Genomic DNA, 17,668 nt, shown 5'->3' with positions numbered 1-17,668 from the left:
CGAAAAGTTCATTTATTTTCTAGTGCAGTTAATTTCACAATTAATGCATTAAATTTATATATTTTGTATAGTTTTTTCACGTTCTCACAAATATATATATATATATATATATATATATATATATATATATATATATATGTATATAATTCTCATTATAACTTACTTCTATATATATAGAGAAGCGCTCCAATGAGGCTCCCTAATTTTAGTGAGATCTTAGACACGATCTCGTGTGTTTATTTTATCAATCCTATAGCTGATATTTTACCTAGATGGTGAAATTTGCTCTCAGGGTTCGAATCCTGGAGGGAGCGAAATATTTTAAATTTCGTTATTCATCAGTATATACTACCTTGTTCATCAGTATATATGTCTTGTTCATTACCAATTTTTTAAATTTCGTTATTCATCAGTATATACTGTCTTGTTCATCAGTATATATGTATTATTCATTGTACTCAGTGTCTCACAAAAAATAAGTGTCTCACTAGAGCGCGCCCCTATATATATATAGGGAGAGGTTCAAGAAAGAACCACTAAATAAAAGAAGAACGGAGAACCATTTTCAGCCATTCGATCATCAAGATCTACGGTGAATGCATCATCTTGTTGGATGAATGCAAATTCTGGATTCGAATCCTGAAGGGAGCAATTTTTTTTTTTAATTTTTTTGAGTGCATTAATTTTAACAGTGAATGCATTAATTTTGATGGTTCTCACGTTCTCACAAATAATGTAGTTGGTTGACTAAAAATATTATGGTCGTTGGTTGACTAAAAATTACAGAGCTCAATTCTTATTTGTGGGATCTAGGCCGAACAGTCATACTTCCTCCATCCACAAAATTAGTTTTTTTTTTGTCATTTTGAGATATTCACACGAAAAAAAAAAAAAGTTTTCAAAAAGAGTTAGGTCTAACTTTAGAGTTTTTTGGATGAGTTCTAAGTTGAAAAAAAAAAAAAGAGTTTTGGATGAGTATGTTCTATAATTAATAAATTACTATTCTAATTTGAATTCCAAAAAACTTCTTTTGAACCAATTTTCAATACCTTGGCCTTTTCCAGAATTTTCTCCTCAAATTGGAACTGTAATTCAAAACTTCAATTCCGTCAACACGTTTACGTACAGCCAAAAAAATAAAATAAAATAAATTAAACTAAAAGTTAAGGAGAAAAGAAGAAGGAAAAAAATCAAGAAAAAACAATTAAATAATGAGATTGCCGACTTACAAACTTACAATTTGATTGATCTGTGGAGAAACTCAAATTGGGTGGCACTATTTTGATATTATAGAATTTTCTATATTTAATTTTGTTTTGGAGAAAAGATGTTCCTAGAAGTTAGAATGCTGCAAAATGCAGAGCCAAGCAGTAATGGACAAATAATGAGATTAGTAAATTATGGGATTACATTTTTGAGATCCAAACATTCTTGGGAATTGTGGAAAACCCACGCATTACAAATTGGCTCCTCCATTAACTATATTGTTCTTCTTCTTGAATCATGTGCGAATCACACTAATTAATTAATTAAAACGTTGTTCCTTGACTAAGAATTACTGCAAATCTCACATATTAACAAACAACTTCATTGGCTCTAATTTAATATTTGAACTACAAATTAATTAATGGCCGTTTCTTTCAAAATTTTAATGCAATGGCGGACACTTACAAAATTTTAACTGCAGATTAACGGGCGTTTCTATTTCGGGGGGAGGTTTATAATATTATTAGGTGTGTTCGTTTTGAGGTATAAGGAAGAGATAAGCTACATTTACCACTTTACACCTCATTTGTTTTAATGTATGAAAAAATTTGGACAAATTGTAATCCTTATCCCTTGGAAAAAAGATAATTTTATACCTGAGAAAGAGTGGTATAATTGTATATCACCTTATAAGGAGTGGATAAATATATTATCATTCAAACCAAATAAAATATAAAAAATGTGATCCTCACTTTAAGTGATAAATTTATACTTCATTATATTATCCCTTCATTTAGAGGGATAAAAAGCAAACACATTCCTCTAAATGGAGGGATAATATAATGATTTATAAACTTATCATTTAAAGTGAGGTCCACATTTGTTTTGTATCTTATTTGGTTTGAAAGATAATATATTTATCCACTCTTTATAGGGTTAATTACGCCAAAAAATCATGAACTTTGGGCCCATTTCCAAATTTTCCATGAACTTTATTTTTTATCAAATTTTCCCTGAACTTAAATGCCTGAACAATTTTTCCATGATTTTCAAAAATTCCCAAATTGAGTGCTGACATGGCATTTCTAAGTAGCCTGAAATATGACGTGGCACCGCCGGACGGAAATCAAAACGACGTCGTTTAGTAGGGGTAAAACGACGTCGTTTTGAGCCTAAACCTGAGAGGCGGCGGATCTGAGGAGCCTTCCTCCGACGGCACTGAGACGACAAACGGCGATTCCAGCCAAGGAAGACGTCAAACCAGGGCGGCAATTTTTCCAGAGTCGAGAGGACTGGGGGTCGCCCTTTTTGCTTCGATTAGAGAGAGGGGCGGCAGATCTGGTGATGGTGGTAGATCTGGTGGGGGAAGGCGGTGGGCGGTGGAGAGAGAGGGGGCGGCAGATCTGGTGCTCGGTTATTACCACGTAGGCGCCATGTTAGCTTAGTATTGCCACGTAGGCGCCAGCTAAGACCGGACCTTCACCGGAGGTAAAAACCGTGGAAAAATTGTTCAAGCATGTTCAGGGAAAATTTGATAAAAAAACAAAGTTCATGGAAAATTTGGAAATGAGCCCAAAGTTCATGGTTTTTGGCATAATTAACCCCTCTTTATAAGGTGGTATAGTATTATATCACCCTCTCTTAGGTATAAAATTATCCATTTCCCAAGGGATAAGGGGCTGCCTGAAAAATTATACAATCTGCCCGAATTTTTTTATATATCAAAACAAACAACGTATAAGGTGGTAAATGTAGCTTATCCCTCCCTTCTACCTCAAAGCAAACACACCCTTATTGTATTATATTGTGTGTGTCTTACTATATAACATAGTGTGTTCAAGTATATTAAGTATTAATGTTTAAAATATAATTTATTCAAGAAACGTTTAGTTTTGTTTATATTGTCATCACATGATCATGTCAACACAAACTATTCTTCATTTGTGTGAACATGATCTTTACTATGTCGTGTTGGAATTTGGACTTAAGAGTCATATCAACGGATGTTTAACTATGATATTAATAAATTGTAGCATGTGTATGCTATCATTTCAGTGTGTTCTAAAAGACTTGGTGTTATATAAAAAACACAAACCACGATCACTAATTCAAATTAACCTCAAGATTAATTTTAATCATAATTAAGTATTAGATACATATATACATGTATATTTAGTAAATTAGTATAATAATCTAAATGCACTGATTTAATTTTGTTTTGTATATTTGAAAGTACAGTCCCATTCTGGTTGTCTTTTTGTTTCCCTGTTGGATCTGGTATGTTTAAGACTTAAGTCAATTCTCTCATGAAAAATTGCGCAGATAAAGTTAGAAGTGCTCAAAGTTCAAAGATTTTATTATATATATTGTGTATATGTATATTTTACAACTAAACTATGAGATAATTTTTCCGCTCAAAAAACACCTCACACATTTTCTTGAATTAAAACAAATATATAAAATATCTAAAATCAGTTTTGGAAATTAAATTCCATAATTTTTATTAAGGAGTAAGGACTGCTTGGTTAAAATGTGGTTACTTAGCTGTTTCCGATTTGAATGACGGAATCACGAAAATGAAAAGTTTAATAAATTTTTGGAGTAATATCAAATTAGAGATTTTTCACTATAGTTTTTGGATATCAAATATAATGAGAGAACAAGAACATTAATTAGTTCCCTCAAAAAAAAAAAAGAACATTAATTAGTTATAAGCAATTAATTGAACCCGGAATCTGAGTTTATAAAGAAATTAATTATATGTAAATGTAGGGGGCCGGCAGTATATAAATGTACCACATTAGTATATATACATAGAGAGAGAAAGGTTAAACAGAGAATGTTAAATATTTAGATAATAGAGAATTCGTGAAATAAAAACGAACAGATGTATAAATTTGATGAACAAATCAATGTACCGCATGAACAGCAATTTGCCCCAGATTCCAATCCTGCTGGTGGCGAGTTTTTCTCTTCTGTTCGTTAATTATATTGATCTGTTAGTAAAATGTATAAATTTGTTCAAAATAAAATATATAATAATTCTATTTTTAACTTGACCTTTTATATATATATATATATATATATATATATATATATATATATATATATACACAGGGTGCAGTTATAATGAGAACCACACTTATCGTGAGAACATAAGAACCATTAAAATCAATGCATCTGCTATATAAATTAATGCATTCGCTATTAAATTTAATGCATCCGAAAATAATAAAATTTTTGTTCCCTTCAGGATTCGAACCCAGGATCTGCATTCATTCACCAAGATGATGCATCCACCGTAGATCTTGATGATCGAATGGCTTAAAATGGTTCTCCGTTCTAATTTTATTTAGTAGTTCTTATTTGAACCTCTCCCTATATACACATCCTCATATATGGGTAAGAAACATAAATAAATTAAGTTCGATCAATATAATAATTTCAATTCGATTAACTTTATGAATATATATAATCATATTTAAACTTGGCTCCAAATAGATAAAGTAAATTAGGTTACAATCTAACAAATTTGTCTGATCATTTTGATATTGAAACCAGGCTCGAGTAGGCTCGATATTTAGTATCTCCAAGCTCCATAATCCAACACCATTTGAATAAAGAAACCAAACTTAAATATATAAAGGTTCTACAAATGATAAAATTAGAGATATATTTAGGGTTAATTGCAACAAATAACACAACCTTATCCAGTTATTCAATTCCACATGCCTGAGTTAATCACAACACTAACTTGTAGTAATTTCAATATCTACAATTTTTTGATGAAATTTATTCGACGTGTACTACTTAAATATTAACGCAGGCGATCAACGCCAGTTTCTTGCTCATGCTTGGATTGAATGCACTTTGCTCATTTAGTTTTCTTGTTACATTGTTTCTATGTTGCATTAATTAAAACATCAAATTAATGATGTTTTAAAACATCAAATTAATGAAGTAAGTTAACTTCGTTCACATCTTTAGATATCCACACATACACATGTATGAATTGACCAAATCCCATTGGAGAACACATTGCAAAAGCAACTTAAAACACAAAAAAAAAAAAATGTTAAACAAAAAAAAAGAGAAAAAGATGCAAGAAAATGTTGAATCTTGAATTCCCCTCCATGAGGACAAACCCTAGAAACAAATATGGTATTAATGAGGTTGGGGTTTAAATATGTATAAACGATGCATGCGTTTCTTGGGTTAATTTCTTATCTTCGGCTAACTTTCTCGAATTAATTGAAATATTAGATCGAAATTTTATGAAATTCATTAAAGAACCCTAAACCGGTTGGCCTAAGACAGGATGCACTGAGACATCATAAAAGCCAATTTGGTCTCCTTTTAGTTGGTCGTGTGTTGTCTCTCAAATCTCTATTTGGTGGCTTTTTATGTCCTCTAGTTTCTGTCTCAATACCCTCAAAAGGAGGGGTCTTCTTTAAATTTAAACAAACAAATAAATAAAAATATTATATATTTTTTTCATCCCAACAAGATTTTAACTTTTGACTGAATCAACAGTTGTGTTGGTCAAATAATCTCAGTTTCTATGTCAGATTTTTAATTTTGTTTTATGGTGATCACAACCTCTTGCAACTGGGATCAAACAATGTGAAACTTTTGACTTTCATCACCGTGCACTCATATTATTCTTTTTTGCCATTATTAACGTGATTCATATTTATATATACTCTTTGGCAGGCATCTTATGCCTTACTAATTGAATCCTGTATTCTTTAATTAAAATGTTATAACTACTATTTTCTCACGCTAACTTTTCTTTTTATTATGGGAAATTGGGAATTTACCTGCCATATTGCTATTTTTAATATCCTCTGAAGAAAAAAAAAATCCTACGCACCAACATATATAAGACTTAACTTTTGATATTAGCACAAGGTTGTGTTGCTATTAATTTGTTTGTATTATTGTTTATTTACATTTTTTTAATTGGTTTTGATAAAATCAATCTCTACAAGTTTAATTATTGTTTAGTCAAGCTACTAAGGGTGTGTTTACTTTGGTAGTAAAATTTTAATTGAAAATTGATGAGTAAGAAAAGATGAAAAAATATTGTCATTTTCTCATTTTTATACTATCATATGTTGATTAGAGATGAAAAGATAAGAAAATATTGGAAAATATTTTCACACCATTATCCAATCTCCCATATTATTCAACATTGGAAATGAAATGAGTGAAAATGAATTGCTCGATAAAATATTCCATCATGACTGGAGAAATTTTTACATGAGTTTTATTATCATTCAAAAATTATTATACTTTTTTTTTGTTGTTGGAGATTTCCGTCACGTTATTATGTGGGTAAAGTAAAATAGTACTCCCTCCGTCCCGTTATTAACGGCACGTTTCTTTTCGGCACGGGTATTAAGGAGAGTGTTATTAAGAGAAAAGTTGTAGGGACCACATGTTTAATGTTATTGTTAATTAATGTTAAATATTGTTAATAAAATAACTCTCCTCTTCATCAACACCAGAGGCCGCCGGCGGCGGCGGCGGCGGCGCCGCCTTCCCTTCGCCTCGTCTGTCCTCCTCATCTCCGTCCAACAAATGTGTTTCCCCCAAATTCAAGAAATCCAAGAAATTCTGCAACTAAAGCCACTAGTTTCATATCTCAACTCAAGCTTGTAGGCCCTGTACTATCGGATCTGGCCAAGGCAGAGAAGCCACCACCGACCCTCTCTTTTACAGAACTCCGGCGACAACAGAGGGAAGGCGGTGGAAGAGAGGGAAGGAAGAAATGCGAGAGATGGGTTGTCAAACACAAAATACAAAAAAATGCACGAAAAATCATAGAACACATACACTGTGAAAATCAAACTAAATCCCTCAGATCTTGTGTCAAAATTCCCAAGTTATTGAAGACAAAATCGAAAGGTAAAAATTCCCCAAAAATAAAATCGAAACAAAAGATCAAAACAAAAATCGTTAGTTTCTGAAAATCAAGACAAAAATCAAAACGAAGACAAGGGGTGTGAGGGAGCTCAGTGGTGGAGTGAAACCCTGGCGGTGGAGCGGCCTGAATATTACCGGAGAACGGAGACGGACGCCAGAGCCAGGGGTGTGAGGGAGCTCAGTGGTGACCGAGAATCTGGGGTGGTGGAGGGCACGAGGGCGGTGGTGGCGGCAGATCGACGGCAAGCAGATTGAGGCGGCGGTGGGGTGGTGGAGAAAAGGGTCGAGATGGAGAAGGCGGCAAGGCCAAGCAGAGAGGAAAGGCGACGAGCAGATTTTGTGGGAGAGAGGCAGCAGGCGGTGGAGGATGGCGGCGGCGCTAGGCAGTGGAGACGGCGGAGGGTGGTGGCGGAGCTAGGCAGTGGAGGCGGCGCTAGGGTTTGGTGGTGGAGGGATGAAGAAGAGGATAGAGAGAGAGAGATGGAAGGAGCGTGCGTGAGTTTAGAGGAGAGAGAGGGTGTTGCAAAATAATTAGGGAGATTTATTTAGATAGACAATTAGTGAATTAATTAAGCTCTAAGTGATCCCTTATTATTTCCAAAAATAGAAACGTGCCATTAATATTGGGACAGCCCAAAATGGAACGTGCCATTAATAGCGGGACGGAGGGAGTATGTGATAAGTATTTTTCAAATATAGATTACTTCTTTCTCCTTGGGTTTATGATGGGAGAAGCTAGCAAGCACATTAAGTAATTCTATTGTTAACATAACTAAAAATTGTATGTAGACGCGGGTATAATTTTTCGGTATTTTTTAAATTAGAAAAATAAATAATTTTAAAATATAACGTGATGATGAACTCAATAGTTCGAAACACACTCCATCCCAATCATGTTTTCCTTAGTTAGATTTTTTTTTGAGGAGGGAGAGTGGTGAGGTTTGATCCATAAACCTCACTGTTAGGAGTTCGCACCGCTTGGTTTCGCCCTTGGAGACCGTCAAAACGTAATTGATAAGAATATAAAACTAAGATTAGTTGGTTGCAAGTACATTTCCTAAGTAGAAAAATAATTGCAATAAGTGTAATAAAATAGTGCAGCTGAAAATTAATTTAATTTAATGCAAAATTCGACGACTCACCACTTTGTCTGCTCGCGGCCCTAAACTTTGAACAGTGGCAGCTTTTGCGCATGTCTCTCTCCCAACACAAAAAACCACGCAAAAAAAAACATTGCCCTCAAATCCTCAAACTTCTCTACCCCATCCCCTCCCTAAATTCAATGCACTAACACAACATTATTTACCAACAAATATTACTTTCTACTAAACCATATCATGTTTCAACTTCTCCTATAAATAACAATCGAAGTTTAGCTAGAGTTTTTCATATCACTAATTCAAAGCCATGGAAGAGTATTGCATAAGGGCGGCGCGAGGCGGCGGCGGCACGGGGAGCAAGTGCGGGCGGTGGAATCCGACAGGAGAGCAGGTTAAAGTTCTGACGGAGCTGTTCAGATCAGGCCTCAGAACTCCCACCACTGATCAGATTCAAAAAATATCTGCAGAGTTGAGCTTTTATGGTAAGATTGAGAGCAAAAATGTTTTTTATTGGTTCCAAAACCACAAGGCCAGAGAGAGACAGAAACGCCGCAGGGTTTTGGTCGATGATCTTCATCATCACACCAACACTCCTAAACAACGTAACTATCATATCTCTCTCTCTCTCTCTCTATATATATATATATATATATATTAATTCTTTTTTTTTTTTCAAAAAAATTACTCCCTCCGCCCCAACGAGAGCGGTGTGTATTCCTTTTTGAGCCGTCCCAGCGAAAGTGGTGTATTTCCTTTTTTGGTAATAATTTTACACTACAAACAATGTTGCTCCACACACCTTTACACATTTTTACACTTACAATTTTATTCTTCTTAAATCCCGTGTCGAAAAGAAGCGCACGGCTTTCGTTGGGACGGAGGAAGGGAGTATTTATTGATTATCTCTATGAGAAATGAATTAATTAATTATATCTTCTTTTTTTTTGGTTGGCAGAATTTGGTAGTGATCAGATAAATGAGGCGGAGAGAGTGATTGAAACTCTTCAGCTGTTTCCGGTGAAGTCGAGGCTATTTGCGGACGAGTGCAAGGAGAATACGTCGTCGTTTACGTACAGCCTCGGCATGGAAATGGATCATCCCACGTTGGATTTGAGATTGAGCTTTGTTTAATTAGTAAACCATGATTTTGATCATGGGTTTTATCTACAAGATATATTAATTTCAAAGTAAATTATTGTTATAACGTTAATTAGATGTAAAATTAATGCACGTAGATCTATATATCATGAATCAGTGTTTTTTTATTCTACTCTATTTCCTCGCAAAGGGTTGTGACTTGTGAGTTATCCCATGTTTCATCGTTTCTTAGAAAAGCTAATTAATCCACTTTTTATCATTTGCTCATATGCATATATATGAGTATAATTAACAACTATTATTGCACGTAATTAAGTAATCGAATTCAAGCAATTAAGGGTTTTAAAATAACGTTGTCGCATGCATGTATGAATTGGTGAATAATCGATGCATATACAATCACGTATGAGACATCCAAGTAATGATCGAGATTCGAAACGCTTATGTATAATTTTTTTTTTGGATCAATGACACCTAATGTATATGCATGCCTTTAAGCAAATATAAAATGTACACTTGAAAATATGAAGATGTATTGGGTTTCAACAAGAAAAAGGTTAATTGTGGTCGTTTTGATATTATCATAGAAACATTTATAATGGAGATCTCGCACTACATAATTAAGTGACACAAAGAGTAACATCTAAATCTAAAATAATACTCCCTCCGTCCACTAATTGTTGTCCTAGGGGAAGTGTAAATAACACTTCCCCTAGGACAACAATTAGTGGACGGAGGGAGTACTATAAAAAGAGGAGGTTTTTAATTCCCTCTCTTCTCCTACCAATTTTTACACTATTTTTTATTTTATTTTTATATATTTTAATTTTTTTTTCTAACATCGTCAAATTTGATTCATGAAAAAAAAATATTCAATATGCATCTTAAATTTAATATAGTATAAAAATGAATTTAAAACGAATAAGTTATGAAAAAAAATTTAAAATTAATGTATTTTCTCTCTTTAATAAAATTTTAAAACTTTTTATTTATGTTTATGTATGAAAATATTTATTTATTTATTATGACGTGTAATACTCTTTAATAATAATGTGTAATGCTAATTTTCATTATCAAATAATTTTTAAATTTATTTAATAATTGTAATTATGATTACACTTTATACTAGAAAATTTATGTTTTCAAATTCAGGAATTTATTGAGTAATTGACGTGGATTATTTTATTTTATTTTATTTTTAAAATATATTTTCTCTTTATTTATATTTTAATTTTATTTAATATTTATATTTATTTATTTAAATATGCCATTTAATTTCGATGTCCATCGTGCATCGCACAAATGATTGTACTACTTATTATTAATAGAGAAAAAAGTCTAATAAAATATCGGAGCACGTAATGTTGTGTGAGGCCATTTCATGGATAAAATTATTTAAAATGGTGCTCATACTTATATTATTCCCATCGAAACCTAGCTAGAATATTCATAAATCTAATCAAATAGATTTCAAAATTGGTCATTAGCAAACAACTCAAGGGTTTAATAAAATCTCTCAACATTAAAACTATCCAAATTGTTGTTAGAGTTATAGCAATTATTCATTCTCAACTAAAAAATAATCACAATAATAAGTTCATTGATTTGATAATATTAGGCTAAAAAATATTATGAAAATTATGTAGCAGTTGGATCGTAATAAAAAAAATTAGATATATTAAGTTTTTACATGGAAATGGTTCAATCCATTGTTCCCTAATATAGTTTGCCGTAGGTTGGATATATTTACGGAGCCCCTTTTTAGGATTGGGCCATCATTAAATAGAGGGCACAAAATTACATGAGGAGGCCCACAAAGTTTAATTAAAGGATTGGGCTGAAGGGAACCAAAAGAATCAGCTTGATTGATAAGCTTGCTATTCATTCTTGGGTTAATTATCTCTAAATCCTTAAACTATAGTCATTTTTCATTTTTTCTCTTAATTTTAGAACTTTCCACATAAATCATTAACTTTCAATTTTTCCTAATTATCCCATGTCGGGTTTTCCGGCCAATTTTGGAATCGGAATTTTCTTATGTGGCAATTGTCATTTCATACGTGGCGGTACGTGGCTCCAACGTGGACTCTTAATGCCTAATCACCTAATACGACGTCGTTTAATGGTTGGGGGGTAAATGGCACTAAGAATCTGAATGGTCACCACCAACTTCTGCAAACACATACCCGCATAACACAAGAGAGGAAGTTGAATCGAAAGCAAAGCAAAGTTCCTCCTGCTCGTTTCTGGATCAATCCAATCAAAAAATCGGCAATCGAGTTCCTACACAGCAAGGCTCAATCGCAGTGACTACTAAAGGCGAAAGGGAGGGAAAATTGCTAGCAAAATCAAGCTAATAACTCACATGATGATGGTACCGACAACAATAATAACGCCGGAACGGATTGGCCGTCGTCCTCGACGTCAAAATCACGGCAGGCACCTTGCAATTACACATCTTCTGTTGATTTTTCTCAAAATCGTATTTTGAGGTGGAGCTGCCGGAAGATCGATTCAACCCCATGCTAGAGCTGCGAATTCTTCAGTTTTTGGAAACGCACAAGATATTTTCTTCAATCCTTGCAAGATTTCAAGGAATTCGTCAGATTTGTGGAATAAGGGTTTACGTGCGAGAGCCCTAATTTTAATTGAAGAAGAACAAGCTAAAAACGACGTCGTTTATGTACGTTAGATACTGCGTCGTTTTATTAAGAATCCGGCGAGTCCACGCCATTTAATTACGATTCCACGTGTGATCGAAATTGGCCGGAAAATCCGACATGGGATAATTAGGAAAAATTGAAAGTTAATGATTTTCTGTGGGAAGTTCAAAGATCGAGGGAAAAAACGGAAAATGACTATAGTTTAAGAATTTAGAGAGAATTAACCCTTCATTCTTATATGCATAGCTATCTTACTCAGTCTGTAGCTGACTATTTTTATGATGGGATTTGGCACTTTTTGGCGGAGTTTATTGAGGTTTATCCTGACATTGTTTATGACATTTTGCTTCTGCCGGTTGGTAATAATACAGACACCAGATTTTGGAAGCCCTCCCTCAAAGGTGAGGTTTCGGCTGCTTTAGCTTTTTTCGTCCATGGGCTACTTTCATTCCAGACATTATGAATGTGAATTTTCAAAGGTTGGGTACCATTTTTAATGCTTGGATGTGATATTTCATTCAAGACATAAGTTTCCAGTTTCCTAATCAAAGATTCACCATCACTATGTGTGTGTTGACCTAATGGTAGGTGTAGGGCTGAGCATAAACCGAACCGGACCGAGAAAACCGACCGAACCGATCATTTATGGTTCGGTTCGGTTTTGTTATTTTTGGGTCGGTTTCCGGTTCGGTTTTCAAATGTGAAAACCGACCATGTATCGGTTCGGTTTCGGTTCTTCGCTCATGGTTCGGTCGGAAACCGAACCGAACCGATATATATATATTATTAAATATATTATTTAATTTAATATACTAAATAGTAAATACATTATACATGGTTCAAAACTTCAAATTAGATATACCCTAAATCTATTCTCATTTCTGGACTTCAATTAGAAACCACCCGCCGCCTCCCCTTTCTCTAGACTATCGGCAGCCTTCCTTCCTCCCCACCTCAACTGCGGCGCCGCGCCGGGCACCACCAACACTCATCCTTCGCCGGCGACTAGCAGCAGGCCAGCAGTAGCATACCAGCGCCACTCCCGGCTTCTCCTCCGCCGCCAAGATCGACGCCGACGCCGACTAGCAGCAGGCCAACAGCAGACCGGCGCACTCCCTGGCTTCTCCTCCGCCTCCATCGAAGGCGCACTCCTCGACTTCTCTTGAGAATGAAAGCAAAAGGTATCGAGCCGAACTCCTATACTTGTGGTTCCTTAATAAGCTGGATAAGCAAGTATGAGAAGATTGTGGATGCGGCTGCCTTTATTAGGAAAATGGAGGAAAATGGGTTTCTTCCAAGTGTTGTGGTTTATAATTTAGGGATTTTAATGTTTTTTTCAAAAAAAATAAAATTAAATAAAATAATTCGGTTCGGTTCGGTTACCGACCGAAACCGATCGGTTTCGACCGGTTCGGTTTTGGTCGGTTTTTGGCCTTTTAGCGGTTCGGTTCGGTTCTACCATTTTACAATTCGGTTCGGTTTCGGTTTTTATAAATCGGGTCGGTTCGGTTCGGTTTTGAACCGATGCACAGCCCTAGGTAGGTGATTAATGCCTAAGGCTTAAGGTCCTGAGTTCGAGTCTACCGTCATGATTTTTAAATTTTTTTATTTACTTGTGTAATTTATCAAAAAAAAAAAAAAAAATTGGCCATCACTAGCAAAGAAAATTGAAACCGATTATTAAGTACTTTCTCCGTTGACCAAAATTATGATATTTTGGCGTCTACTAAAAGTATGATATTATTCCTTTTAGGATATAATCTTATATTTGTTCTCTTATTTATTATTTGTTTAAATATATTTTTATTTATAAAAAAATTAATTATAATCCACACTTAATTAAATTTTAATCACTCATTTCATATAATGACATGACTATTTCTTCATTATATAAAATCAACCAAATACTATATTAAAATACTTTTTTTAGGAGAATATGTGTCGAATCAAAATGCTATAGTTTTCATGGATAGGATTGACTTATTTTGCATTTATTTTAATTTATTTTTTGGATAAAAGGAAAGTGGGTGTTATTGTTTGGATACGGATAATATGAGTACATGATGGCCTCCTTATCCTTGTTAAATTAAAACCTGTTTATAGAAACCCCGTAACCAAACCAAACGCTATTTTCCACTTCGCCTTTAATCATCGCCGACCCTAATCAGATCAGTATCGATTTGCAACGACAAAGGCGGAGTTTGACCGGATCTTCGAGTCGGAGGTTAGTTTTCCTATCCTATATAACAATCAATTTGTGTAGCCTTTTGAATTTGTGATTTATCGTGTTATTGTTCGAAAAATTCTGTTTGTCATAGAACCCTAGTCCTAGATCTGTAAGGGTTTCAGGTTAGAGAAGGATGACGAGTTGGATGCAATATTTTGTAGCACGTATCTTCTATCTCCTCTTTTTAATTTAGGGTTTCCGGATCTGGTTGCAGAAATTTGAAGAATCGTTTACTGGGTCTTGAAGGGGTAGATAATTATTGTTACTGAGATCGGAGTTCGAAGATGGCGGCGTTGACAGACATTCTTCCGAAGGCGAAATCGTCGGTTAATAGTAATTATGATCACTCTAACGATCCCTGGTTTAAAAGCCGGTATAGTTTATCGGAGGTGGAGGAGGATTATGTAGCTGTGAAGGCTAAGCCAGTCCCTCCTTATCTGAAACGGGCAGGGTTTAAGCCATCGAAGCCCGAGGACTTTGGGGATGGAGGGGCGTTCCCTGAAATTCATTATGCGCAGTACCCACTTGGGATGGGGAGGAGTAAGAGTAAGCCTGGTGCGAAGACTTTGCCTCTCACTGTGGACGAGCGTGGGAATTTGAGGTATGATACAATTGTGAGGCAGGATGAGAATGCGAAGAAGATAGTGTATTCGCAGCATTCGGATCTTGTTCCTGTCTTTGCCAAGGATGATGCGAAAGAGGATGACATGGATGTGGATGAGAAGCAGAAAGAGATTGATGAGACGACCCAACAAACCAAGGCTGCTTTAGAGCAGATTGTGAATGTTAGGTTGAGTGCTGCACAGCCAAAGAATGTTCCTAAACAGTCCTCGGATTCTAAGTTCATCAAGTATAAGCCGTCTCAGCAGTCGGCGGCCTTCAATTCAGGTGCTAAAGAGAGAATCATTCGCATGGTGGAAATGCCAGTAGACCCTTTAGAGCCTCCGAAGTTCAAGCACAAGAGAGTTCCAAAGGCATCGGGGTCTCCACCAGTCCCGGTCATGCATTCTCCACCTCGACCTGTGACTGTGAAGGACCAGCAGGACTGGAAAATCCCACCTTGCATATCTAACTGGAAGAACCCTAAAGGGTATACAATTCCTCTCGACAAGCGGCTGGCTGCTGATGGTCGTGGGCTGCAGGAGGTTCAGATTAATGATAATTTTGCTAAGTTATCTGAGGCTCTATACGTTGCAGAACAGAAAGCCAGAGAGGCTGTTGCAGTACGGTCAAAGGTGCAAAAGGAGATGATGATGAAGGAGAAGGAGAAGAAGGAGATGGAACTACGGGTGTTGGCACAGAAGGCAAGATCTGAGAGAACTGGTGTAGCTTCAGCAGGTGGTATATCAATGCCTTCTGAGAGGGCTGCTAATGATGGTGATATGAGTGTGGATTATGAAAGGGGTAGAGATGAAAGAGTTAGAGAGGAAAGGGTTAGAGATGGCCCCAAGGAAACAAAAGAAGAGAAAGAGGAAAGGTTGCGAAGGGAAAAAATTCGTGAGGAGCGGCGAAGGGAGAGAGAGAGGGAAAGAAGACTTGAGGCAAAAGATGCCGCCATGGGGAAGAAGAGCAAGATTACCCGGGATAGAGACCGTGATATCAGTGAAAAAGTGGCTCTTGGGATGGCCAACACCGGAGCGAGAGGGGGCGAAGTTATGTATGATCAGAGGCTGTTTAACCAGGAGAAAGGGATGGATTCTGGTTTTGCCACGGATGACGCTTACAACATCTACGACAAGGGCCTGTTTACTGCTCAATCTGCTTTGACTACTCTGTACAAGCCTAAAAAAGACGGTGATGATGAGATGTATGGTGGTGCTGATGAGCAGCTCGATAAGATAAAGAAGACTGAGCGCTTCAAGGTTGACAGGGCATTCACGGGTACATCCGAGAGGTCTGGTCCAAGAGACAGGCCTGTAGAGTTTGACAAGGAGCAACCTGAAGAAGATCCCTTCGGTCTCGACCAATTCTTGACGGAGGTCAAGACTGGTAAGAAAGCTATCGACAAAATTGGGAGCGGAGGTACCATGAAGGCTACTGCTGGATCCATGAGAGATAGCTCAGATGGATCAGGTCGATCGCGTATTCAATTTGACAAGGGGGGACGTTGAGGTAGATTACCTTATCTTTATACCTTATGCTCCACTCTGATTCGTCACTTTATGCTGTTAGAATTTAGCTATAGCAAGAATGCTGAAGCTCTGCCATGTTCTACCGACTGTTTTATGCATGATGTGATGTTTGAGCTTGTTTGTACTTGAATATTTGTTTTCTGTTATCCTTGATTCTATATGATCAATTGGATGGGAGTAGAGTGGATAAGCTCTTTCGAAGAATATGTCCAACTTAGATTTATGGAGCCCTTCTTCATGGAGCTGTTTGATTTGAGTGATAAGATACACTCCTCGATGGATAACTTTGCTCGTACTTTAATCATCTAATTTGATGATTATTTATCACTTTAGGGGTATTTATTTTGGAGTATCAGTCTTGTTAGATAAAAATAGTAAGGCTAATTTCTTATTTACTTTGATGGATTATAACTTTGGAATATCCCGAGTCCTTTGATTATTTATATAATTTGAGCTAGTTTTATTTGATTCTTATCTCATGGAAAGGGTGAGATTGGAGAAATCCACTCTTGAGGATAAAAATACTCAAATAATGCATATAATCAATTATCCAAAGTAAACACCCTTAAAGTTTGGTTGATTATTTAGGTCGGTGATATTTTGATGTGTCCTAATACTATGTCACTTTTTTTAATTGTCGATTTGAACACATTGGAATTTCGACCGCCAATTTATTTAGGGAAAAATTAAAATTGTGTGAAATCATAAAATTAAAAACTTGTATTTCTGTTTAGAAAATGAGGTCGCATGCAGTTTCTTGGAACTTTTAAAGTTGGTGTATTTATAGGCTAATATTCTCAAAAATAAAACTTGCAATATGACACGTAATTTCTTCATATTGCACTTATAAGCCGACCATTTGCAACAACAACATTAGCAACTATTTAGCATACAAGAAAGCCAAATGTTTCTTTCTTCAGTGTTCACCGTGTAATTAATTCAGTGAACCATTAAAATATTGGACAACCATGAAGCATTCAAACCAAAAAGTTTCAATTTCCAAGTTGCATTCCCGATTTTGGCTTATAAGAAACAAGCACTGTAATAGTATCGATCACAAGGTCTCTCCATAAAACCCAAAATAAATAAACAAGAGAGAGAGTTTTAGGCTTCAATGGACCGTTTACTATTTAGAATTGATAATATATAAATTGGATGTTATTATATTGGTCACACTAATTTTGACAATACTAGTCCTTTCCATTGAAGATAAATACACAAGTTACCTCAAATATGTAGAAATAATCAAGAATTTTATGGTATCTTTCAATTCATCTCAAATTTTATGAATCATACTATATTTTTTAAGAATTT

General features: G+C 35.5%; 3 protein-coding genes across 3 annotated transcripts; all 3 read left to right on the top strand.

Annotated features, from left to right (window-relative positions):
• The first annotated feature begins 6,537 nt into the window (after window positions 1-6,537).
• Window positions 6,538-7,764, top strand: LOC131012518 (uncharacterized). The gene is made up of 3 exons (XM_057940515.1): window positions 6,538-6,543; window positions 6,717-7,116; window positions 7,205-7,764. The coding sequence occupies exons 1-3, from the start codon at window positions 6,538-6,540 to the stop codon at window positions 7,387-7,389; spliced, it is 591 nt and encodes a 196-aa protein (XP_057796498.1). The 3' UTR covers window positions 7,390-7,764.
• Window positions 7,765-8,277: 513 nt separating this feature from the next.
• LOC131005681 (WUSCHEL-related homeobox 5-like) lies at window positions 8,278-9,521 on the top strand. Its single transcript, XM_057932712.1, has 2 exons — window positions 8,278-8,836; window positions 9,190-9,521. Exons 1-2 carry the CDS (start codon window positions 8,542-8,544, stop codon window positions 9,363-9,365), a joined length of 471 nt encoding a protein of 156 aa, XP_057788695.1. The 5' UTR covers window positions 8,278-8,541; the 3' UTR covers window positions 9,366-9,521.
• Window positions 9,522-13,967: 4,446 nt separating this feature from the next.
• LOC131005679 (SNW/SKI-interacting protein A) lies at window positions 13,968-16,558 on the top strand. Its single transcript, XM_057932711.1, has 2 exons — window positions 13,968-14,219; window positions 14,437-16,558. The coding sequence occupies exon 2, from the start codon at window positions 14,507-14,509 to the stop codon at window positions 16,331-16,333; it is 1,827 nt and encodes a 608-aa protein (XP_057788694.1). The 5' UTR covers window positions 13,968-14,219; window positions 14,437-14,506; the 3' UTR covers window positions 16,334-16,558.
• The last annotated feature ends 1,110 nt before the right edge of the window (window positions 16,559-17,668 follow it).

The sequence above is a fragment of the Salvia miltiorrhiza genome, chromosome 1 (assembly GCF_028751815.1).
Source record: "Salvia miltiorrhiza cultivar Shanhuang (shh) chromosome 1, IMPLAD_Smil_shh, whole genome shotgun sequence".
NCBI lineage: Eukaryota > Viridiplantae > Streptophyta > Magnoliopsida > Lamiales > Lamiaceae > Salvia > Salvia miltiorrhiza.
This window is presented reverse-complemented; position numbering and strand designations above follow the sequence as displayed.